Source organism: Zootoca vivipara, chromosome Z (assembly GCF_963506605.1).
Source record: "Zootoca vivipara chromosome Z, rZooViv1.1, whole genome shotgun sequence".
Lineage (NCBI taxonomy): Eukaryota > Metazoa > Chordata > Lepidosauria > Squamata > Lacertidae > Zootoca > Zootoca vivipara.
In genome coordinates, this window is record NC_083294.1 from 2,054,479 (window position 1) to 2,079,798 (window position 25,320).

The 25,320-nt window shown below is 45.0% G+C and overlaps 1 protein-coding gene across 1 annotated transcript; it reads left to right on the forward strand.

The window, feature by feature from the left end:
- The first annotated feature begins 1,226 nt into the window (after positions 1-1,226).
- On the forward strand, positions 1,227-25,320 carry URM1 (ubiquitin related modifier 1). The gene is made up of 5 exons (XM_035133372.2): positions 1,227-1,312; positions 7,698-7,768; positions 19,139-19,220; positions 22,909-22,957; positions 24,389-25,320. The coding sequence occupies exons 1-5, from the start codon at positions 1,278-1,280 to the stop codon at positions 24,455-24,457; spliced, it is 306 nt and encodes a 101-aa protein (XP_034989263.1). The 5' UTR covers positions 1,227-1,277; the 3' UTR covers positions 24,458-25,320.

The window sequence follows — 25,320 nt, forward strand, 5'->3', positions numbered from 1 at the left end:
AGACCTAATATAAATGGTATTAGGGACGCGGGTGGCGCTGTGGGTTAAACCACAGAGCCTGGGGCTTGCTGATCAGAAGGTTGGCGGCAGGGCCGGCTCTACATAGACCCCAGGTGGCGCAGTGCACCACGGCGGGGGGCTGGTAAGGTGGGCGCCCTGCGAGGCGCCCTGCGAGGGCGGGGCGGGCGGCGGAGCGATCTCCGCCCCTCAGCACCAGGGCGTGCGATCTGCTCAAGACGGCCCTGGTTGGCGGTTCGAATCCCCGCGACGGGGTGAGCTCCCGTTGCTCGGTCCCAGCTCCTGCCCACCTAGCAGTTCGAAAACACATAAAAGTGCAAGTAGATAAATGGGTACCGCTCCGGCGGGAAAGTAAACGGCATTTCCGTGCACTGCTCTGGTTTGCCAGAAGCGGCTTTGTCATGCTGGCCACATGACCCGGAAGCTGTACACCGGCTCCCTCTTCCAGTAAAGTGAGATGAGTGCCGCAACCCCAGAGTCGTCCGCAACTGGACCTAATGGTCCAGTTTTTACCTTTTTATAAATGGTATTACCCAGCAAAAGCAAGCTCCTGCCTCACATTGAGTTTGTAGACATACATAAGGTTACATATGAGGTTCGTTTAGAATTACATTTTGGGAAGGATTTGTGTTCTTATGTAGCTGCCTTGTCTTTTTGTTTTATTTCTGGGTGCCCCCATGATCATACTATAAAGCAGTTGTGTTCTATGTGTTACAAATCAAGCCCTGCTAATTTTTGTTTCTGTTTGCTCCCCAATGTATTTCTTATCAATAAAAAAATTGGTGTGGCACAAGAAAATTGTACAGTATTCAGAAAGTGTGGCCCACAGAAAAAATGTCCCAGAACCACTGCTTTAATATGTAACAGGCAGCGGAGGAGGTGCAGACCAGGTAGCGGGCTGTTGGAAGAATGGCACAAGATAATAATCTGCGTTTGCAGTCGTGATTTCCGGTGTATAGAAACTTCGGGACCTAATACTGATCAGCAAGTCTGGTACTTCTCAGTTACGGCTGGCAACTTTTTCGGGCACCCTGGCTGCCAGCCAGAGCAGGCAACACTGACTTGGCCGGGCGGGCCACCCGCGCGGTTCCAACCAGCGCAGAAGGGAAGAAGGCTGCTCCGAGGCTCTTCAACAAGGGCGGGCGGGTGGGCGGGGCCAAGCCTCTTCCGGCGCGCCGTTGCTCGGCAACCTCCGCCGCCCACGGAAGCAGACGCGGCGTCGCGCTTCCGGTGCGGGCAACGCCGTTCCCTCACGAAAGATGGCGGCGCCCTTGTCTCTTCAGCTGGAGTTCGGGTAAGGGGGGCGCCATCGGGGCGGCGGAGGGTTTCCTCACCGAGATCCTGCGTGGGGAGCTCAGCCGGCGAAGGGGGTGCTTGGTCTAGGGGTGGAGGGTCTGCGTCTGGGTTTGGGGTGAGGGTGTTCTTTTGGGGCGGGGGGAGGAGGGAAAGGGGGGCGCCATTGTTTTTCATTTGGTTTCTAAAGCTTCCTTACTTCGCCCCCATGTTCCGCATCCCCCCCCCACAGGCTACTCTCCTCCCCAGAGGAATCTTTCTTTCCCTACCTCGCCCCGCCCCCCCCACGCCCCGCTCTCCGTCACAGCAGGGACTCAGGAGAGTCGCTTGTCCCCCGCCTGCCACAGCAGTTCAGGAATCGCATCTAAACACAGGGATCACACAATGACTCCTCTCTAAACAAGGGGAGGTGACAAATCATGGCTTTTTTAGCTTAGGAAAAAGAAAGCTAACGGGGAACACAGGGGAGGTGCGCAAAGTTATGCATGGTGCGGAGAAAGTGGAGAGGCATACACTTCCCTCCCTCATAAATAAGAATAAGAATAATTTGTATTGGCCAAGTACATTTTCCAACATACTTGGAATTTGTTTCGGCTACATTGCAATGTAAGCATACATACACTGTTCCACTCACAATACAAATAAGCAAAGAAACCCACCCATAATTGACCTCCCCTTCAGCTACACATCTACAAATTTAACAATTTAATGGCACAAGGGAAAAATCTGTTCCTGTGCCTGGCTGATTTTGTATATGAAGATCTGTAGCGACGTCCAGATGGGAGTAAATCTAGCAGATGATGACCGGGATGTAAAGGATCTGCTGCAATTCTCACTGCTCTCTTCTTAACTCTGGTAGCATAGATTGACTCTATTGTAGGCAAGCTAGCACCAATTACCCTTCCTGCAATTCTTACAGCTCGTTGGAGCCTTTTCTTGTTTGTCTTGGAGGCTGTACCATACCAAACAGTAATAGAATTACAGAGAACAGTTTCAATGATGCTTCTGTAAAATTGGATCAACACTTCCTGGGGCAATTTAAATTTCCTTAGTTGACACAGGAAATACAACTTCTGGTGGACCTTTTTAATAATACTATTGATGTTGCTTGACCAATTTAACTTACTGCATACAATATCTTCTCATTATTTGTTAAAAAGCACCATAGATTAAAAGAGGGTGGGGTGTGTGTGCATACTTCTTGATTCCCAGTGGTTTGGGGGGGGAGGAGAGTTCATACTGGGGCAAACTGGTGGTAAGGGGACTAAGAATGGGGTGCAGAGAGACTTAACAAGCAAGGTAGATTTCCTCCAATCAACTTAAAGTTACTTGTGGGCCTTAAAAAGGTAGGGAGGCAGAGAACTGAAAATGAGACTGTCATTGGTGCTTATGACTATGCCAAGGTGGCAGATTCACAGGTTTCATGAGAAGGAAAGCTTGCATGAAGATAGCCATATCCGGTTTTGGCCTACAAATAAGGCTTCCTAGTCTAGGAGTGAAGTGAAGTGGGTAATAATTTGGTTATACAGTACTAAAGAAAGGTTTATAAATAATAAAATTTGTGTGAGATTAAAGGAACTTGGGAAGTGGGTGGCGCTGTGGGTTAAACCACTGAGTCTAGGGCTTGCCGATCAGAAGGTCGGCGGTTCGAATCCCCGCGACAGGGTGAGCTCCCATTGCTGAGTCCCAGCTCCTGCCAACCTAGCAGTTCGAAAGCACTTCAAAGCGCAAGTAGATAAATAGCGGGAAGGTAAACGGTGTTTCCGTGTGCTGCTCTGGTTCGCCAGAAGCAGCTTTGTCATGCTGGCCACATGACCTGGAAGCTATACGCCGGCTCCCTCGGCCAATAATGTGAGATGAGCGTGCAACCCCAGAGTCGGTCACGACTGGACCTAATGGTCAGGGGTCCCTTTACCCTTTACTTTAAAAGAACCTGATGAAGTGAAAGGAAACTACAGGGTACCATATACCAGTATTATGTCATTTAACTGTTCTCTGTACATTCAAAGAGTTGGTCCTTAAACTCCCCCTCCCCACAAAGAATCCCATTTTCTTTTAAAGTCAACACTGGTATGTGTGAAGTAACAATAAAGAATGAATTTGAGCATGTGCAGAATGGCCATTTTCTCAATAGGCATAGGCAGAACCAGTTCCTACATAGGTGCCTTTAGTGTTTCAGGATAGAATACGGTTGTGGACCTTGCAGCCCAGTGGTCTAATTAGGGCAGCCAAATGGCAATATCATATCAGCCAAGTCATTCTCACCTCCCACATACTTGATGTTAGGTGTGGGGCAGGTAAGATAAAGAGGAGGTTACAGGCACCACCAATCAGTTGACTGCTGGGTCTTGAGAAGCCCTTTTCAGGGCGCTAGCTTGCAGTGGAAGGTATGAGTTCAACACCTTTCATCTTAGAAATGTAGAAATTTAGCACCAGAAGGAACATAGTCTGCCACTATCCTTTAAATCAGGTTGCTAACCTGTAGCCCCCCCAGGTTTTTCTGGACTTCAATCTCCCATCAGCTGCTGCCAGCACAGCCAGAATGATGAGAGGTGTAGGATAGCAAAATCTAGAGCAGTGTTATCCAAACTTGGGTCTCCAGCTGTTTTTGGGCTACAACTTCCATCATCCCTTGCCAGCAAGACCAGTGGTCAGAGATGATGAGAGTTGTAGTCACAAAGCAGCTGGAGACCCAAGTTTGGGAAATACTGATCTAGAGGGTCACATGTTAGCCTCTTCTGATTTTAATGGTTCATCAGGTTTGATCTGGGTATGGGGTGGCTGCATTTTCCTGCATTGCAGGGGGTTGAACTAGATGATCCTCAGGTATCTGAAGAAGTGTGCATGCACACGAAAGCTCATACCAAAATAAAAACTTAGTTGGTCTTTAAGGTGCTACTGAAGGAATTTTTTTTATTTTGCTTCGACTCAGACCAACACGGCTACCTACCTGTCACTAGATGATCCTCAGTGTCCCTTTCAATTCTATGTCTATGATTCTGTTTGTTGAATAAAGAGCTAGACATTTTAAGGACTGCAAAATAATTACATTGTAAACAACCCTGTGGTCCTCAGACGAAGGGTGACAAAGAAAATAAATGAATGAATGAATGCACAAAGTGGTATGAAACAATATTATGTCATTAGTGCCATGTAGGTGGCTCAGTCTTGAATGTATTTCCTTTCTTGGTAATGTTGAAAGGGAGATAAAAATCCAGCTAGGCATCAGACATCAAGGTGCTTGATGTTTAGTTTTCAAATGCTGCTTTCTGCATTGAATAGTCTGATGTCATTCCGTAGTTAAGTGTTTATTATAAGGTCTGTGAAAATAGGTCTCAGAAGAGTCTGTCAAGCAGTCTTCCTCACCCTGGTGCCTACAAATGTTGTAATCCAACTCCCAGTATTCCTGACAATTGGCCATGTTGGCCAGGGCTGATGAGTTGTAGTCCAAAGCATTTGGAGATCACCAGACTGAGAACATCTGCTGTAAAAGTTTACAAAAAGGCACTATCGTTAAAGAGGGGGTTTGAACATCACTTAGCAAAGCATACATGTGAAGTACAGCACTCTTTCCAGAATGGGAATAGACTGGATTACAACTCTTGACTATATACGTAATCAAGAAAGGAAGGGAATCAAATACGCATCATTGGCATAAAACAAAAGGGAAGCAACACAACTATGAAAAAGAGAAATGCCAGTATCTCTAGTCCCTGAAAGTTTGTGCTACAGTGAATATGCTGAGTTTTTGAAATATCACAGGTATAGGTATAGAACGGAAACAAATGATACTTCTTTAAACAAACAAGCCCACCAGTGACTTTGCAAGTGTTTCCCTCAGTATCTGATGATGTCCCCTCTCTCCTGCAGCTGGGTATAACTGTCTCTGTCTGTAATGGTGGGTCTTTATGGGGGAAAACCTGGGGAAATTGCATTCTCAGTGAACTATGATATGAATTCACACTTATCAGAACCAAACCTACTATAATAACATAGATGAAGTGCCTTAGATACTGTATACATATGTTAATTTCCAGAGGGGCTGCTGTGTTTTTCATAACAAAAACAGCAAATGGGCTTGTAGCACATTGAAGGCTGGCACATTTATTATGGCATAAATGTTTGTGGACTGTGATGGAGAAACCTGTGGCCCTCCCAGTTGTTGCTGGTCTCCCAACTTCTATCAGCCCCATCCAACATGGTCAGTGGTCGGGAATGATGAGAGTTGTGTGTCCAGCAGCATCTGGAGGACCTTAGGTTCCACATCCCTGATTTACATCCTATTAATGTTACATTATTACATTATTAAACTTAAATTCAGCCTTCACCAAGATATGCTTTGGTCCAGAACTTCCATTGTGCTGCCTGGAGCCACTGATAGTCCAGAGCATTTGGATTACATTGGGCTGGTGGAAGCTACTTCTGAAGAGATTTTAAGAGGTGCCCCATTTTACTGTGTAAATGTGTGGAGAACATTTAGTTGAAATATGGTATATAAACATTCTAAATAAACGTCAGTTCTAGTAGATACCTTTCTCCAAACCTTGAAGGGTTTCTTCAACTTAAATAAATAATGTCTTTCCTCCATGCTCACACCATCTAGTACATCGTTTTGAGATAACTACTACACCCATGCTAGCCACTGTAGAACTGATTTCCAGAAAAGCAGTGTTTATTTGGTCTCCCCCACACTTTTCTTGGAAGTGCCTAAAAGAGTGCTCTATGTGTTCACATTGCAGCTGAGTTCTCCCCCCAGCTAGTATGCTACAGAAGGACCTTATCTCACATCCCAGTATCTGCAATTAACACAAAGTGTGAGCTTGTTTTCACAGCTAGCAGAAAGATGCCTCTTTCCTATCATTGGTAGGGATTGTTCGCTCATGAATCTCCAGATTTGTCTAACATTAATAACTGCTACTTCAGTTTTCAGTTAACCGTTTTTCTTTTTTGTTGAGCCTAGATAGCACTAACAGAGCAATCCTTGGGGAGTGTGGCTTTGTATAAGTAATAGCATTGCAGTGAGCATTACAAAGGCACTGTTGTGCTGTTCCATAGTACAGCCAAAAATCTCCCTCCACGTAGCTAGATTTAAAGGGACTGGGTCTAATGCTAATATTTCACTGTAAGTATTTTGATAATAATTCCTTTTCCATATCTCTCTGTTAACATGGCAATCATGAAGCATGTGGATGCCAAGAAGCCAGTACCAATTTACTGCTGGAGTAGATTTTCATGATGGCTCATGCCCTCATGGTTCCATGGTTAGATGTTGCCTGCTCTCCATCAATCTCATCTGTGTGTCTTAGGTGGTATTCCTGTGCACCAGCCTTTCTCAACCTGGTGTCCTCCGGATGTTGTTGGACTATGACTCACCATCACTTCTAGCCAGCATGGCCAAGGTCAAGTATGATGGAAGTTATAGTTGAGCAACACCTGAAGGGTGCCAGGTTGGGGGAAATAGTTATATGTGCATTTCTGGAACTTAGTGAGGTTTTTCCTTGAGTGGGTGTGTATAGAATTGATGGTGGTTCAGGTCTGTACTGAACAGATTCCTCAATTGAAACTTTATGTGTTTATTGTCCTTCAGAAATGCTAGAAGATGCTTTATTTACATTGCAGTTCTCTCTCCTGTGCCTGTTTCCCTAATATAGCCTCTTCAACTTATATATGTATTTTTCTTTTAAAACTGATTCGGATTGGTTTTCAGTGGGGCTATCCCCTGATTAGATAACTTGCAGAGCCAACTCTACTGGTAGGCAAAGTGAGGCAGCCAACTTGGATGGCAAATGGGGGAGTGGCTACAGAACAGTGGAGGCAGCTCCCTGCAGTTTATCTTTCTGAACCCCCTTAAGAAGACAGCTCAGTTTATCACACACCCTGCCATGTGCCCCCTAGGCCAGTGTTTCTCAACCAGTGTGCCTCCAGATGTTTTGGGACTACAACTCCCATCATCCCTAGCTAGCAAGACCAGTGGTCAGGAATGATGGGAGTTGTAGTCCCAAAACATCTGGAGGCACACTGGTTGAGAAACACTGCCCTAGGCTACCCCTTCTCCCCTCAGTTAAGAGGGAAGGAGGACAACCACTGATGAATAAGATTCAGTTGCCAATTGAGTAGGCTTCTCTGTGTGAAATGAGAGGGTGTAGGTTGTATCTTGTCCATTGCCTCAGGCATCAAATTGTCTTGGATCAACCCTGTATGCTAAGTCAATGAGTTAATTTATTGCATTTGCACATGAAGAATAATAATTCTAAAGTGAGGGGTTTGTAGAGGGTAAACACCTTAGTTGGTTTTTAATTATGCATACACTATAAAAGGCTGGTGCCTCTATGATTTTTGTCTTTCAGAATGTTGCTGATTATGTGTTTCTCATCTTAATTTTTCAGAGGTGGAGCAGAGCTCTTGTTTGATGGGATAAGAAAACATCAGGTGACTTTGCCCAGCCAGCAAATACCTTGTGAGTATTTTGCCTGTTCTGTCTTCTTCTGGACCAGACTTGGTTCTTATTGATGGACCAAGATGAAAATGAAAACCTGTTCTATTTGAGAAGCTTTTATGCTTGAGGTCCAGTGGCACATGGGAAACTGCCTTATGGTAGATCAGACTTGATGACTCCTTGATTTTGGGCAGAGAAAGCCCTCTTCAGTTGCCTGCAACTCAGTTGATGGCTGTTGCATCGGATCCTTACCTACCCATACTGCCAAATTTGACATTGCTGTGATGTCAGGGGGTGATGCATTTTGAAGCCCTGATTGTTGGAACTTCAAAGCACAGCATGGCTTGTTTGAAACAGCTCCATTCTGTTATTTGAATCTCCAAAAACCAGAGGTTCAAGTAGCAGTGCTGGGAGGGAAAAGGAGTACCCATGCCTTGGAAACAGCTTTTCCCTCATGGAGGAAGAAGTGATAATGGATGATGGGAGCGTGTAAAGGAATAATCGGGAGCTCCCTTTAAGCCATTATTTGCCCCACATCGGACATTTTTTATGTCAAGTGTAGGGTGGTGGGCATGGTTTACCCAAAACAGCCTCATGGCCCAAATGGGGAGGTCTGGCAGGCCAAGTCTGGCTTGGAGGTTCCTGCTTTAACTGGAGGAGTCAAGGACCTTCTTCAGGGAAATCAGGTGCTCAGCTGCTGCATCATTGATTCAGGTGGCTTCTGGTCCCTATTCATGCATGTTTCTGGGCAAGGGTATAGTGAAGTGCTTTTGGTCTGCAAAATGAAGGCTACTGCAAAGAATAAAGGGTGACTTCTCACACCAACCCCCGGGATTAGACGGCTTCCTAGAGCTTAGCTCTATCAATGACTATTGCCTATTATAGTAGGGCTTCCCAATACAGAGGCAGTATGCCTCTGAAACACCAGCTGTTGGGGACAGAAGGCAGGAAGTGCCATGGGCACATCATGCCCTGTTTGTGAGTCTCTCGGAGATATTTAGTTGGCTGCTCTTAGAAACAGGCAGTGTTTGTTCTGACTCACCCAGCTAGTTCTGCTGCTCATTTGTAAGGGGTGTGTGTGTGGTACCCTAAAATTCAGGTCCCAGAGAACAGTTTGAAGGCATGTGATGTACGCAACCTCTCTGCAACTAAGCCTAATCTGAGTCTAATCTGCGCTTGGATGGGAGGAGGCTTAGGCCACCTTGTGTTCCACAATGGAATAAATGTAGCAATAAATCATGGCACGTGGGAGAAAATGAGGAATGAGATGCTGATGCCGCCCCCTATACCTTTGCAATAATGTGTAATCAGTAGTGTATCAAGAAGAAACTTGACACAACCAGGGTATGCTAGAGGCATGTAACAGCCATGTAAGGTAGGTTAGGCAGAGAAGTGATGACTAGTTCAGGATCTGTTTCTACTCATTCCTGTGTAGTGGGATTCCTGACTCAAGGAACAAGTGAATGGCAGAAGCAATCCACCACTGTGTTTCCCATTTGCAGCTGAGGATGTTTTTTTGCCTTTGCCAAGTTATGTGCTTTTGAATATGTGTGATAATATCTGGTCACCTGCCACGGTCTTGGGAGTAAGCATTAGATTCAAACATCTAGGGTCATTCAGTGAAGCTGAGTGGTGAGAGCTTCAAGGCAGACCAAAGGAAATACTGCTTTGCACATCCCATGGTTAAACTATGGAAATCGCTACCATAGGTGAGGGTTGCCAACTTGAACTGGCCTGGATTTCTGCAAACTCCTTATGGTTGCTGCTGTTGCCTCCAGGGTCAGAAATGGTGTATTTCTTAATAGTACCAGTTCCTGGGGAGAAGCAATGGGAAATGGCCATCACACTTGTGTCCTGCTTTGTGGAAAACAGAAAACTGGACCGGGCATGATTTCAGACTGATCCAGTGGGGCTGTTTTTACATTCTTAATCCAAACTTAAAACCCATATTAAATTGTTTTAGTTTTAGAATTTAATCAAAATTTGATTGAAGCCTAAACTAAAGAGATGTATGCCTTTGACCAAAGTAACTCCCAGCCCCTAAAGATGGCTCTGACAGAGATTCAGCAGGCAGCTTCTGCACCAGCTTTTAAACACCTTTCTGAAACTTTCCTTTGTGGACAATTAATACAACTTTCTGCAACAGTTAACCCAACTTCTGGTTTTAACTTTACTGTATATAGTTTTTTATTGTATGGTTTTACATACAGTTGTTGTGAACTGCATTGATTTTTTTTAATGAATGGGGCACACAACTATTTGCTTTAAATAAATAAATAAGAATAAATCTTATGAGCATACTTGGCTGCCTCACACCAAGTCAGGCTGCTGGTCTATCCAGCTCAGTCTTGCTGACTTCAGCTGCTGCTGGTTCTTGGACAGAAGCCTCATCAAGTCCTGCTCCACAGTGTGCTTTCTTAATTAGGGGAGCCGTCTGAACAACTTAAGTAGACATGGGGAACCACATATTTACCTGCCCAAAACCTGACATCCTATATGTTGGGCAGATGGACATGGCTTGGGAGGATGGCCTTTCAGGCCAAATTGGGACCCCCAATTGAGGCTCATGAGCCAGAGGTGTCTTCTCACCTCACCTTGCTCCTGGCTGAACTGAGGTTTTCATTAGCTAAGGCTGCAGTCCTATACACACTTACTCAAGAACTCTGTTTAAACATATTAGAGTAAACTTGCACAGGGTGTTTCCCACTACCCACCCATTTGCCCTTTTTTTAATTGGGACTCAATCCATACAACTGTCCAGAGACAGAGAGCCCAAGGCAAGTGAAGGATGCTGGTCTGCTTCTGTGTATTATTTTTGTAATCAGAAACAGACAATGTAGAATAATAGAATTGTAGAGTTGGAAGGGAGCTTGAGGGTCATATAGTCCAACCCCTGCAATGAATCCTGGTAATTTGTGAACTTGGAGAGCTCTGTCCACTCTTACATATTGACTTTTATTTTGTTCTCTTGACAACCTCATTTTACTGTACCTCCTGTCCTATATGGTTGTTTCATTGCCATTGTACTGTTGATGGTTTCTTCATTTGTTTGAAACCCAACAAAAACCATGTTTAAAGGGGGATGCTGCTGCTGCCCTAGCTCCTCTTCCTTGCTCCTGCATACCAGCTCAGGAAGGACAGGTGAATTGGCCTGGCTCAAGAGGGTGAGGCAATCAGCAGGGTAGGCTACCCTGCAGCGCCTACCTCTGATGCAGACAATTGCAGACAAGGGTGAATAAACTGGAAACCCTTGATCATGAAAGATAAGAATTATATTTATTGGTGTCCTTCTGAATGTTAGTGCTGTGAACTCCACCATCACTCAGTAGTGAAGCGGGTCATTGTATGGCTGCAGCAGCCAGAGATGTCGGAGCAACTGCCTCCTTCTCCTGTAGCCATACAGTGCAGCATTTGTCTGCCGTCAAAAGAAGCATCACTTTCTCCTCTCTGTGTGTGTCTAAACAACAATCCAGGAATAATCTTAACTCTTTCAATGGTGAGCTCTGATAGATGGCAGCTTCTAAGTCAGGCTTTGTTCTCCTTGTGACATCTATTTAGTCCCATGTGTGGGCTTGCTTAGCTGCTGCTGCTGTAACATCTATGTAGCTTATAAATGGTGATACCTGCAGGGTAACTTCAATGTCATGTCAACAGCTTTCCTCTACCCAGAGGGGTTAATAGGGGCCCAAAAGGAGCAGATGTCAAAACTGTGGGAGAGCAAAGAGGTCTCATGCCAGTGCAGGTAAATATGTTTGGGGAAATGACACTCTATCCAACTATATTCCTGGTTTGGAGGACCCGAAAGAGGCACTCCAGATCCCATCACAATATTTGTAATAATTTCACAAGCTTCCTTTGCATTTGTGGGCTCAAAGCAAAAGCACCAGTTTCAAAATATGGCTCATGTCATGTGTGGGGCTCCCTTTGTTTCTCAAGGGCTGCCTGCCTCCTTGTCTATTTAGGGAGACATAGATTTAGGTGTGACCACCTGCTGAGGTTAGGTATGTGATCAGAGCTGGCCCTACCATGAGACAGAGTGAGACAGCTGCCTCAGGTGGGAAGTATCAAAGGGCAGCAAGTGGAGAGAGCTCTCTGTGTGTGCTATACAACCTACCTGCATCCACTAAATAAACCACTGCCCTCAGGGTGCAGTGAAGTATGTTGAAATAAGATCCAGCAGTCTGCTGGGGCTGGGAGGAGGCAACTGCTTGCCATTTGCTTCAGGCAACAAAATGTCTTGGGCTTTCCCTGCAGGTGATAACCATGGATTGTGCCTTCTCAGTAGCAGCTCCCTAGCTCTGGACTTGATACTCCATAGAAATTGTTTTATTCACACATGCCTTTGGAGAACAGCAGGTGGTGTAGTTTTACTCTGCTGGCTGATTCAAGTGCTTTGTTGCTCTTTGTTCATTATTTAGAATTATTATTATATTTCAGTTATTGGTGTGTTTGATAGGAGCATATAGGAAGCTCTTTTATTCCACATTGGGCAGTTGGTCCATGCTCCTTGGGACTAATGGGAACTGGAGTGCAGGCTTTCCCACTGGACTGTGGGCCTTCTGTGCTGTTGTTTAACATGCTGCCTCAAAAGCCATGGGGGGGGGAAGTATGTGGTGTTGGTTTTTTTAACATTTCCCCCTTCTGCATAGTTCCCTTCTGAATCTTAGAATTCCCCTGGATTTTATTGTACTAACAAAATCTGGTTTTAATGCTGAACTGCAACTGTCTGTGTACAACTGTTTGGAGACAGAGAGATCATTCGAAACATAAACTTGGAATGCAGGGCAATTTGAAAAGCTTGCTCTTGGTGTCCAAAATAGGCTCACCTTTCCCTCTCCTCCTCCTCCTCCTCTTCTTCCTCCATGGTGCCTGACAAGGAATGAGAGGGCTTTTCGAAGGTTCTTAATGGCTTTCTTAATGGCCTTCTTAATGATAGTGCCCTTCTACTTCACCAGGGGACAGCAGGCTAGGTTAGGACTACATGGCAGGTTGTGTGGCATGTATAGATCCATCCTCCAAGAGAGAGGAGCAGCTGTTGAGTGGGGTAGGGGCTGCTGCAGTTGTGTCCCATCTTGTCCCCCAGCACCTGCCTCCTGAGGCTAAAAGAGGGTGGTGGCCAAAATGGTACATTATGCCAATGACCTTGCAGGGTTGATCTTACAGAAACCTCACATCCATAAGTAGAATGGCCTTCTCTAGGCCACACAAGGAATTTCCCCATTACGGTACCAGAGGGTGTCCCGCCCCGCATGCACGCTTTGATTATTTGGTAATAATCAAACTGACTCTCTTTCTCAGCCTTTTCCTTCAAGGCTTTTTGGAGAACAGTAGTTGAACTATGACTCAGGGGCTCTTACAAGGCGTGTCAACTATTCAAATCAAGCTTCTCTCTCCCTTCTGCACAAGAAAGAAAATGGCCTAAGACAGATTGCCTTGGCGGTCCCCTGCTCCCAGCCACATACTTGATGAGAGGGTGGGAGGGTGAGGCCCTCAGGAGTAGATCCCTAGGAGGGCTTTGGCCAAGCTGTGGGAAGGGGGAAAAGAGGGTCAGGGAGGGGACAGCCAGGGCCAGCTCTAAGCTTCTTCTGGGGCTACTGTGCAAGGTGCCTTCAGTGGGCCCATCCGCCTTCAGCCAGTCTGCTCCCTTGCGGTCACTGTTGCCAGCTGCTGCTGCTACTCCTCTGCCACACAATTGCTGCCACTGCAGTTCTTCCTTCTCCTTGCCTCCAGCACTTGTTTGCCAGCTTTCCCCATCTGGAGTAGAGCAAGGGGCAGGTGGGCAAGCAGGTTGCCGTAGCAAGTAGGAGGGGCTGGTCCTGCTAGTGTGGCCCAACCATGCCACCATCCCTTGGAAGGGAGCTGTGTGGAATGAAGGCAGGTACTGCCTTGAGCTCCTTTAGAGTTCAGTACAGTAATCGATCAGGGTTACCTCTCTATCCCCACCGTCCAGGTATGAAACCTAAAGGTAGTAGCAGGGTGAATTGGTGGTGGTGCGAGTGGGGTGGGTGGTGGAGGAGGGGATGGTGGTGTGTCTGTCTGTGTATTTGTGTGCATGTTTGTAGGAGGTCCACAAGCCCTTTAAGTTGCTCAGGTTTAGTTCACACGGTTCCTGGTGCCAGCTGTTCCTCGCCCCCCCCCTCCCTTGCCCTCCCTCCCAGGGAGTGTTTGCAGAGCTGGGGGCTCCTGTGCAAAATTGCTTTTCAAAAGAGCCACTTTCTGCTTAATTAAACAATGAGCCGCCCCTCCCCTACACATCTGTAAAGCCCCTTCTGCAGTCTCTTTATCCCACAAACTGCTCCATTCTCAATCCCTTTCACTTGTAAATCTCCCTTGCTTCCCCCCCCCCCCATCCCTCTCACTGGCTTTCCCCACCCACCCCACCCCAACTTTCCCCTTTCAAGTGAAGCTGAGAATTCTGATTTGGCGGGTCTTGTGGGGTGGGGAAGACCATTGGCAGGTCTTGTGGGGTGGGGAGGACTATCAGAGACGGCCACCACTTCCATGCGCAGGCCCAGTGGATCAGCTAATCAAGCTGCTTGCCCTTGAGGAGAATGTTCTAAAGGGACAGGTAGGTAGCACCTTAAAGACCAACTACATTTTTATTTTGGAATGAGCTTTCGTGTGCATGCACACTTCTTCAGATACACTGAAGCAGAAGTCCCCAGGCACTTAAGGTGGGGAGGGGGTATCACTCAGAAGGGTGGTGGAAATGGGTGATTGACTGACTGATAGCTGTTGATGACTGTAAACGACAGTCTAAAGGGAGTATTGGAAGATGCCTCTCCCCTGCCCACCTGCCAGAGCCTGTTGGGACTTTAAATTCAACTTGACTGTATGCCTCTTTCCCACCAACATAGTTGGTTCAGGTGGGCCCACAGCAGTGAATGAACTAACTTTACTATCAGTCCTAAGTAAAAGAGCAACAACAACAATGTGGCAGTAAGCACATAAGAATTCATAAATAAAAATTCTCTTATATGGGGGGTAAACTATGCAGCTAGTTCAGGTTAATCACCCAAAATGTTAGTTAATAAACTGAAATATTTTGATCAGTTGTTTTTTTAAAAAGTTGTAAAATCAGTTGGGCAGCGATTTTTAATTTTCATTTCCATTGAGTACTCACAAATCTATGTGCAGAAGGTGCCATCTGAAGAGAAACACAAGGCATCCTCTTAAGAACCAAAGGTATTGAAACCCGTGATCACTTTTTAAAATTCATCCTGCACACCAAGCCACGGAAAGTGGTGCACCAGCCTGATTGAGAGGTGATCTTCAGAGATGCTCTCTCTAGAGCCAAAAGAAGGACCATTTCTTTCCATGCCCTGCAGGCACATGGCTCTTGGAGGGGCGTCTGACCCGGGGACTGAAAAAGGATAGCCAACCCTGGTGCAGTGGTTAGAGCAGCCCTCCCCAACCTGGTGCTCTCCAGATGTTTTGGACTATAATTCTCAACATCCTCAGACTTTTAGACATCTGGAGGACATTCTAGGGTTTAGGGAAAGCTGGGTAGGAATGTTTATTTATTTATATTCATTTTAGCAGGGTTTATATACTGCTTTCATCCAAAGCGATTTACATAGTGTGTTGGAATAAGACCAGGGAGAGCCAGGTTCAAAACCCCACTCAGCCATGAAGCTTACTGGGTGACTATGGGCCAGTCATTGTCTCTTAATCATGCTATACCTCCCTGTTATCGTTTAAAGCTGAACCCTATGGTCCATGTGGGGAAAAAGCCCTGCTTCGTGTTTCTTCTGCTGATTGTGTGCACAAAGCAATGCAAGGCGCTGAGCCCCCTTCCTACCCCCCAGAAGTTCAGTCTGCTTCCAACTCTCAAGAGCCAACTATTCCTCCTCTCAAACAGGCATATACTGGTAATTCCCAATGTATCTTCTCAGCCTTAAAGACTAGGAACTTTGGGGCCAGGAACAAAAACTGAATAATATCTCCAGATATTAAATATGTAAAGGTAAAGGGACCCCTGACCATTAAGTCCAGTTGCGGACAACTTTGGGGTTGCGGTGCTCATCTCCCCAGTGGAGATTTTATTGAGCCAAAATGAGAGTACCCCTAAACATTTGTATAGGAGCACTGAGTTATAGCATAAAATTATATATCAATGGAAAGATAATTTAATGAAGAATATAATGCAATAACTTTTGTGCAGGATTATTTATTACAACAGCAGTCATAAAGAAGAAACGTGAAACACACAGGAAAAAAATGGGACATACAGGTTAAACTGCCATGTTGACACTTTGCGATAAATAAGTGGGTTTGGGGTTGCAGTTTGGGCACTCGATCTCTAAAAGGTTCGCCATCACTGGTATAGTATAATATACCATCAAGATCAGCAAAGGGAAAGGCTTGTTTGTGTTTGTGAGGAGATGAGAGTGTGTTTAACTCAAATTAGACATAATATAAATGAGATTACCTGGTCAAAGCCTCTCACTGAGTTTGTAGACATACTTAAGGTACATATTTAAGAGGTTTGTTTACTTTATTTTGGGAATTATCCATGTTCTTATCTAGCTGCATTGTTTTATACTTTTTGAATATAATACGATCTATGATCAATGATCATATTATAAAGTAGTTGTGTTATGGGTTATAAATTAAGCACTGCTATGAGTTATTTCTTTTTGTTTTCCAATGAATTTATTATCAAAAAATTCGGTGTGATGTGAGTAAATTTTTATTCTGAAAGTGTGGCCCAGAGAAAACAGTTTGAGAACCACTGGTCTAAAGAGTTCTATTTAAGTCCAGAGTCTAAAATTACTTAAGTGCACCCCTGGCCTGGCCTGCTATAATGCAGCTTCTGATAGCATCTCCACCCCTACCCCCACCCAGAATGCCCAGCTCTGTTCTGCTTTGCTTTATGGAACTAAGCCATCTGGGTATTTCTGGGGGGAGGAGGGAATCAAAGTGTGAAGACGCACTGGATTATCTTTTGAGTAGTCTGGTTTGGTGATGCTCCTGCTTTAATGGTGCCCTTAATTCAGCCTCATGGGCAAAGGGCCCAGCTCTTGCAGAACAATGCATTGGTGTGTGTGTGTGTGTGTGTGTGTGTGTGTGTGTGTGTGTGTGTGTGTAGGGGGGTTGCTTGGCTTCCTCTCCTCCCTACCCCCTACCTCAGTATTGAAAGAACAAGTCATCTGTCAGTTGATGGAGGTTGTACGTACTCTTCCCATCCATGCAACCCGGAATAAAGGAAGAGGCTCGACATGGGCAAGTGGAGGGGGTGAGGGTGGGGGAGCTTTGTCATGACTACGGTGGCTGAGAATGTAGGCAAGGTGACGCTTGGCCGGAGTTAGTGACCTCAGCAAATTGGAGCTTGGCCGTGGTCAGTATGATAAATGATCTCATTCTTACAAGTGGAGTTGCGAGCGGAGAGGGAGGAAAGGAAGAAGATAGGAGGGTGATGTCAGGGTGAAAGCGGTACATGGAGAGGGGATCCGAGGAGGCAGTTTAAGCATAGGTGCAACACCTGCTCAGCCACCTCCCTAGTGACCAGCTTGACCATCATGATGGTGCCTCTTTCATACCATCATAGAATCATACAGTTTGAAGGAGGCCTCAAGAGTCATCTGGTCTAACCCCCTGTAATGCAAGAATCTTTTGCCCAACCTGGGACTTGAACCCATGACCCTGAGATTAAGAGTCCCATGCTCTACCGACTGAGCTACCAAGACAGTAGTACTTCCATTTTTTCTTGTCTTCTTGTATTGTACTGTATTGTTTAATTAATGTTTTGTAGTTATTTTAAATTTATGTGGAGTGCCTTATCTGAGTGGATGGAGCAGCTGAGTAATTTTGTTGTTCCCGCAGGGGGGCAATGACAATAAAGATTATCTTATCTATCTTACCTTATCTTATCTATCACCTTACCTTGTGTGTTTTAACTCTATTAATGTTTAATTATTTTTAATGGGTTTTTTCTATGTTTTTAGCTGTTCTTAGTTTTATCTATAAGCTTCCTTGACTCCCTGTTAGGGGAAAAGGTGGAGCATTAATATTAATAATTATTATTATACTCTGCCCATCCAGCTGTGTTTCCCCAGCCACTCTGGGCAGCTCCCAACGGAATATTAAAAACACAGCGAAACATCAAACAGTAAAAATTTCTCTATACAGGGCTGCCTCCAGACATCTTCTAAAAGTCAGATAGTTGTTTATTTCCTTGACATCTGAAAGGAGGGCATTCCACATGGTGGATGCCACTTCTGAGAAGGCCCTCTCCCTGGTACCCTGTAACTTCCCTTTTCAGAAGCAATGCTTCTGAATACCAGTTGCTGGAAAGCACAGGAGGGGATCTCCAGCAAGGAAGACTACTTTGCCAGTTTTGTCTCTCATTCTTTGAAAAGTCAACAACAGTCCTTTGTCTTTGGCCTATTCCTTATTAAAATCCAGTCTTTATCTTTCTATTTAGAAAAGTTACAAGGAAGATGGGCACTGTGGGTTGCGGGAGAATTAAGGGTGGGGAAGAGAGAAGAAATGGGTGGCAGGTTGTTTTCTTTTTCATACTATCAATTTGACTGAGACAGCCAAAGAACAATTTATTTTAGATGGTGATAGCATCAGTTCATTTCCTACTGGACAGGTGAGAAGCAAGAGAAGAAAGAGAGAGAAAATAATTTGTTAAAAGGATTTTAAGAAGGTGACAAGTTACCAACGTGGAATGTTTTTAGTCTTGGAGCCTTCATATTTTCACAACTTTCCCTGTTTTTAAAGTCTGTCATCCACAAGCAACAATATTCCTATTATTATTATTATTATTATTATTATTATTATTATTATTATTATTATTATTTTATACCTGAAGTGTACCTGAAGGAGTGTCTCCACCCCCATCGCTCAGCCCGGACACTGAGGTCCTTTACCTTTACCTTTACCTTTTCCCCCACCCACCACCAAGTGGCATTTGAGTAGTGTGCTTTGCAGAGGAGAAGTGGTGGGTGGGAAGGGGGTGCTTTGCCCTTTCTACAGCTGCCGCTTCCCTTTCCCCTTCTATGTTTATTTCTGGTTCCCCCTCCCCTTCCCCACCTCCTCAGGCCAGGGTTCTGGATGTGTGCATGGGGTGCTTATAAAATGAGACTGGAGTTGGTATGAGTGTGAGACTATGGGGTGCCCCTGCAAATACTTGAAAGCAATGAGGTGGCATTAACCTGGTCGTCCAGCATCCTTTTGCAGGTAGCTCCTTCTGCTCACCGACATTACTGCAGTGACAACTTTCCTTTCTCAATCAGTTTTTATCTGGGTAGGAAGAAATGTTAGCAATACCGAGTTCTGATTTCATATGGGCAGAAAATGTTCCTGGGCACTGCTGCTAAAGCATAATCTCAATTAATTCTTCCTTTCTTTTTTTCTCCCCCCCCCCAAAAAAAAATATTGCAGGGGATGTTCGAAACTTGCTGGTGTGGATTAAAGAGAACCTGTTGAAAGAGAGGCCAGAACTGTTTGTGCAAGGAGATTCTGTGTAAGTAACTGTGATTGCCCAAAAATTGTCCTGTTTTGGATATTCCCAGGAAGGTTGGACATGAAGGTGGCTGTCCCCTCCACTTGGTTGCCTCCCCCACCTCAAAAAGCATCCAGTATTTAGAGCAGGGACAGCCAGATGTTGTTGGACTACAATCCCCATAGCCTTTTAGGGGCTTAGGCTGATGGGAGTTGGAGTCGCAACAACTTCTGCAAGACACCATGTGGACTGTTCCTGATTTAGAGGGATGCTGTGACTCCATTTAGCTGTTGGTGGATTCCTTGTGCTCCATGAAATTGTCTTACTGCATAGTCCTAGGCATGTCTACTCCCATGTAAGACCCTCTGCATCCACTGGGGTTTGTTCTCATCTACACATGGGTACAGCAGGGGTGGGGAGCCTCTAGCTCAGGGCCCAAACGGAGCCCCACGAGCTCCTTCCCAGTCAGCGCCAACCGCTCTCCCCAGGGTGCACACACTCCCAGAGTGTAGTTTGCTTGGCTGAGATTTGTCCTTGAATTTTGAGGGTGCATTCTGCTTCCCTAGATAGAGTGTGGAGAGAGTGGTGGGTTTTGGGGTATAGCCTGCTGTACACATTTGTTTCTCCACCCACTTTTGCCACTGGCCCCACCCACCACTGGCATCTGGCCCTTGGAACGTTGCCCTAAAGGGAATGTGGCCCTCTGACTCAAAAAAGAGCCCCCAACCCCTGGGATATCGCATTGCAGCATTTAGTCATGTTTTCCAAAGCCATCTAGATGGGTGGCCTTTACCAAATCCTGAGCCAGCAAATTCTAGAAGTCCTTTGTGCATTGTATGCAGACTTTCTATAGCTGTGGAATTTCTGCGGGTAGCCCTGCTCCCACAGCCGTTCTAGTACGACAGAAAAAGGAATATAAATCCCTCATATAATTCTTATGGACTCCGTCAACCAACACCCCACTTTAGCAGAACATGACGTCCTGTGCTTTCTGCCACCTATGTTAACACAGGCGCCGCCTCTGTGTTTTGAAGACGGAAGTGCTGACTAACAGAGCCTTCCTGGGAGTCCTCCCCCACCCCCTTTCATCCTCTAGGAGCACGGAAGAGCCCTCCTCTGCAGCGAGGTGGGGGCGGCTGTGTACTTAACATTCGTCACTGCTCTGTGGTGAGCTGGAGCGTGCGCCAACTCCCCTGGCAGCGGCAATTGTTGGCAGTCAGAAGAGGGGGAATCCCTCTGCCTCTGATCCAAGACTTCACAGTTGATCCTGGCTGTTTACAGTCATTAGCGAAGTGGCTGCAGTTGCTCGCTTTAGCCGCATTAACCTGCCCCTGTGCTCGATTTGCAGGGAACAGATTTCAATTATGGGGCTGTGCTGCGTGGTGTTGAGAAGAAGCTGCTGCTGGTTCACAGCCATCTTTGGGGCAATTTGCCTCTGCATTTGGTCTTCCTCTCCAAGCTTGCAATGGGCACTGCTCATCATCTCCATTTTGCAGTTTCTTCCATTTATTCCATTTATTCATTCCCCCCCTCCCCTTTGTAGAATGAAAGGGGTTATTTTGCAGGAGAGTGGAAAGGGCCATTTTGGTCAGCCCCCACCCCCTGTTTCACATACACACAATCCCAAGAAGGCTGTTGTAGAGCCAGCAAAAAGGCCACTGAAATGGTCAAGAAGCTGGATCACCTTTCCTCTGAAGCAATGCAGGGTTTTTTTGGGGGGGGGGTTAATTTGTAGAGGGGATTAGATTCAGTATTTTGTGGTGGATCATTAGTGTCTGTAAACTGCTTTGGGAACCTATCTTGGCTGAGAAGTGGTGGCATAAATAAATTTACCTCGAGCCATTTGTTGAATTGGGGAAATGATGTATATTTAGCACACAAGCTATAGACAAGCATAGAAACAAGTAATGGCCAATAATAGATGTATTATGTGATTACACCATGCCAGCGTAAAATTTGGTATTGAATGCAGATTTCAAGATATTTAATCTCTGCAGTCGTTTTAAAGAGGAATAGAACTAGTCTGTGGACCATATGATGTCAAAAGGGCAGGACATTCTCTGTGTATCTCTCAAACATTTGCATTGTTATATGCATACTACTACAAACAACAACAACAACAACAACAACAACAGGGAGGTGAAGATAACTGAAGCTCGAAAAATGCAAAGGCAGCATCTGGTGATATCTCATTTGCTGAGCAGGTTCTGAGTTTTCAGCAGTAAGCAGATGAGTACATGGCAGAAGAAGGGGAAGGGCTCAGGGTCAGAGGCTCAACCTTACATGTAGAAAGTCCCAAGTTCAATCCCAAATGACATCTCTATTTGACAGTAACAGATCATTCCCATCAGTAAGTAGAATTTGTGGATGGAGAAATAGTCTGAACAGGTGTAAGGCAACTTTTCAGATACTGTACATTTTCAGTCACAACTCTGCAATCATGAGATCTAGAAATTTCAAAAATGAAAGCTTATATAGTTCTCAGCTACTCAATTGCCTTTTTCTGCATTGCGTTATAAGTTTTGCTCAAAACTGTGCTTGCATTTTGGCAGACAGCGGACAGCATTCCTGTAGTCATTCTATTCCCTAAGAATTGGCAGGTGTTAATCTGAAATTTGGAGTTCTTTATCAAGCAAAAGGCCTTTCATTATATCTGGGAAGAGGAGGAATGTATGAACCCAAGGTCTGAAAGTCTTTTGTGCAGAAAGCACAAATTCCTCAATGACCCAGAGCAAAATCTGGCTTAAATAATGAATATATATGGGAGATGTTTTTTCTGTGGTACATGTGAAAATGATATCGGGGTGACTTGGTAGTGTTTTAGTTTACTGTTAGCCATATTGAAGTCATTTTGAAGAAATGGAGGATATTTTTTTCTTTTTAAAATAAGCAAGCATTAACTGCAGTAAATCACAAGCTGAACATGATGCTGCAAAAAAAAAAGTTGAATGTGATTTTAGGCTGCATAGGCAGCTCTCAAGTCACAAGAAGGTAATCAATTTGGTCCTCTGTTTTGGACGCCACACTTTAAGAGGGATGTAGACAGATATCCTTTCAGGAGTTCCAGAGGACTGCAGTAATAGTACGGTTGCATCCTCAGTTATACTCAGAGTTGGATACCACCTGTATGGAAAACAAGTCCAGCAAGGAAATGTTGAATGAACTGGGCATGTTTAGCCTGGAGAAGACAAGAGTGAGGAGAGATGTGATGGTACCATTTCGGCACGAGAGGGTTGTTGTACAGAACAGAAGAAGGCAAAGACTAGCTCTGATAGGCTTAAGTTACAGGTTGTCTGATATGGGCTGAGCATTAGGAGAAGCCTCTGAATTGCAAAAGCAGTTCAACACTGGAACTAATTTCTTAAGAGTTGGCCTCTCCCTCACTGGAAGTTTCCATGCAGAGGCTGGACAGCTGATGACTAGGTCTGCTTGGAATGCTCTAGATCTCTGCATTTCCTGCCTCAAGGAAGGGACTTGGCCTACAAGACACCCTCTAGATCTATGATTACTACCTTTCCTAACTGGCCCACCTATCTCAGTGTGGTCTACATAACTGACTTTCCAGGGTTTCAGGCAGGGAGGTGTCAGGGATCGAACAAGGAACCTTCTGCATGCAGAGCAGGTGCTCTCCCACTGAACTACAGCCCTTCCCCTCTTCCTTCAGAGACTTATTCCCTGTTCTCTCAACAGCTTCTCTGTTTTGTTGCAGGCGGCCTGGAATCTTGGTGCTGATCAATGACGCAGATTGGGAGTTGATGGTTTGTATGGATTCTGCCATTTGGGGATCTTGTTTGTTTGGAACTGTGTTGCAAATTCTCTTGCGGACCATTGTTAGAGTGACTAGTTCCCCCTCAACTTCAGGGAGGGAGGAAAATGGTGTCTGGATTTCTAATCTTTTGTGGACAACTACCTCAGTTTTGTAATTATAATGAGATGATTTTTAGTAGTGTTTTTATGTTTTTTTAATTTTGTGTATGAGCTGCTTTACGCCCAAAAAAGTGGTGCATAGACAGCAGAACTAAATAAAATATTTTGTGGGCTTCCTGGAGATTGAACAAGCTGGCTTTAGAGTTGAATTAAAAGTCTGGGAACAAGCAATATCCCTCTGGGTGAAAATTCATTATAACCCAAAGGGAATGTTATCTCATTTCTTGGCCGCAGCCCCCTATCCACCTTGGCTTTCGCAAATTACTAAAAAGATCAAACAAATTGGCCTAAACCCAGAAAATCTCTTTAATGGTACTTTGAATAAGGCAAAAACAATTATTACTCAGAGGCTTTTTGACACTGAACTGCAAAAAGAAGGTGCCTTACTTGCTAAGAACTACAGGTGTCTAAAATCTTGGCCTAATCTGGCAGCTGCCCCGTACCTATCCAATATTATCTATTAATCTTATAGATAGGCCTTTTCCAGAGCCCGATTTGAAGTGATGCCTTCAGCTGTCTTACACGGCAAATTCTTGCGTATACCAATCGAAGAGCGCCTCGGTCCATGCATGTCCAACAAGGTGGAAACTGTTATTCACATTCTTCTATTCTGTGAATTCTATAATGAAGAACGATCCTGACTCATTTTACCCCTATTATCAAAATTCACACCCTTGCAATATTATCTGGAATTTCCCCCCGAAATGTTACGCAAATTCCTTCTGGAAGACTCTTTGAGCTCAGTATCCTACGCTGTGGCCAAATTCTGCACCTTAGCTATTAAAAAACGTAAATCTCTTTTATTGAATAACATATTATAACAATTTGTCCTGTCCTCTGATGATGATATTGCTGCTACAGCTCTTAGTTAAATCTCTTATTCTTTTATGCTGTTTTATTCCGCTGGACCTGTATTTTAAGTATTGTATATTGACTGTTAAAACCCCATATCGGTTGCTTTTATTGTTCATGTAGAGAATTATGCAGAATTTCTGGTTTAATATGCTGGCTGCTTGCCGTAATAAACATTGACTTGACTTGCAGCTGAAACATTAAGATCTCAGCGTATAGAACAAGGATGGGGAACATCTGTGGCTCTAGATCTTGGTAGACTCCAGCTCTCATCATCACTGACTCTTAGGCAGACAGGCTGTTAGAGGTTAAAGTCCAACAACATCTGGAAAGCTGCACACTTCCCATCTCTCATATAAAGTAAATGGTACGGAAATCATTCTCATTTTGTTTTCTTTTTCTTCAATCAGGGGGAGCTGGACTATCTGCTCCAAGACCAGGATAACATCGTTTTCATCTCCACCTTGCATGGTGGTTAGACTGCTGGGAGTATGAAAAAGAACATTTGTGCTGGTGTGCAGAAGGGATTCCTGGCCCGGACATAAACATTCCTTGCTTTCTTGGCTGTCACCCCAGATCAGAGTTGGTTTCTCATTAGCTCCTTTTCTTTAATGAAGTCTGCCCTTTTGACACTTGGCTCCTCCCACCCAGTGGTTCAGCTCTCGCCTCCTTTGTCCAAGAAGGTCAAAATAATTTCTGCACTTGGTCACCCTCTTCCCTGCTCCAGGAGGCGCACACCATGGAACAAATGGCTGAAAATGAGCCGCTTTGCACGTGGAACGGCTGAGTTCACCCTGGCTGTCACACTTGTTTGCTGGCTTCTCCTTGGCAGCAGCAGCAGGGAACGGTCTGTGATCAAAGAGGGGGTCTCCCTTCCAATCCAAGCCTTGGATCAGGTTGCAGCCATTTACAGTCATTAAGGGATATTGGGGGGGGGGCGTTCAAGGAAGATGGCAGACGCAAGCCATCCAAGCCACCCTCAGCCTATCTGCTCTTGATTTACGATGCATGGATTTCAGTTCTGTGACTCAATTTTAAAAAGTACCCATCTAGAGCCAGCTCACAAATGGTTACTTTGAATTTTGATGCCTATGAAGTGCACTTTTGCCTGCCTTTTTGGAAGAAAAAGAAACTAGATGACCCCCAGAGTCCCTTCCAACTCTACAATTCTATGATGCTCTATTTTTTTAATCTTCTGGAGGCACTGCCTGATCCTGTTCTGCTGCAGCAGCTGCATATGCATGCGATTGATTCCCCTTTTCAAATTGTCTGCAGATTGAAAATGGAATGATCTACTCTGCAGGATGGTTGTGACAATAAACAATAAAAGTTGTGAAACGAT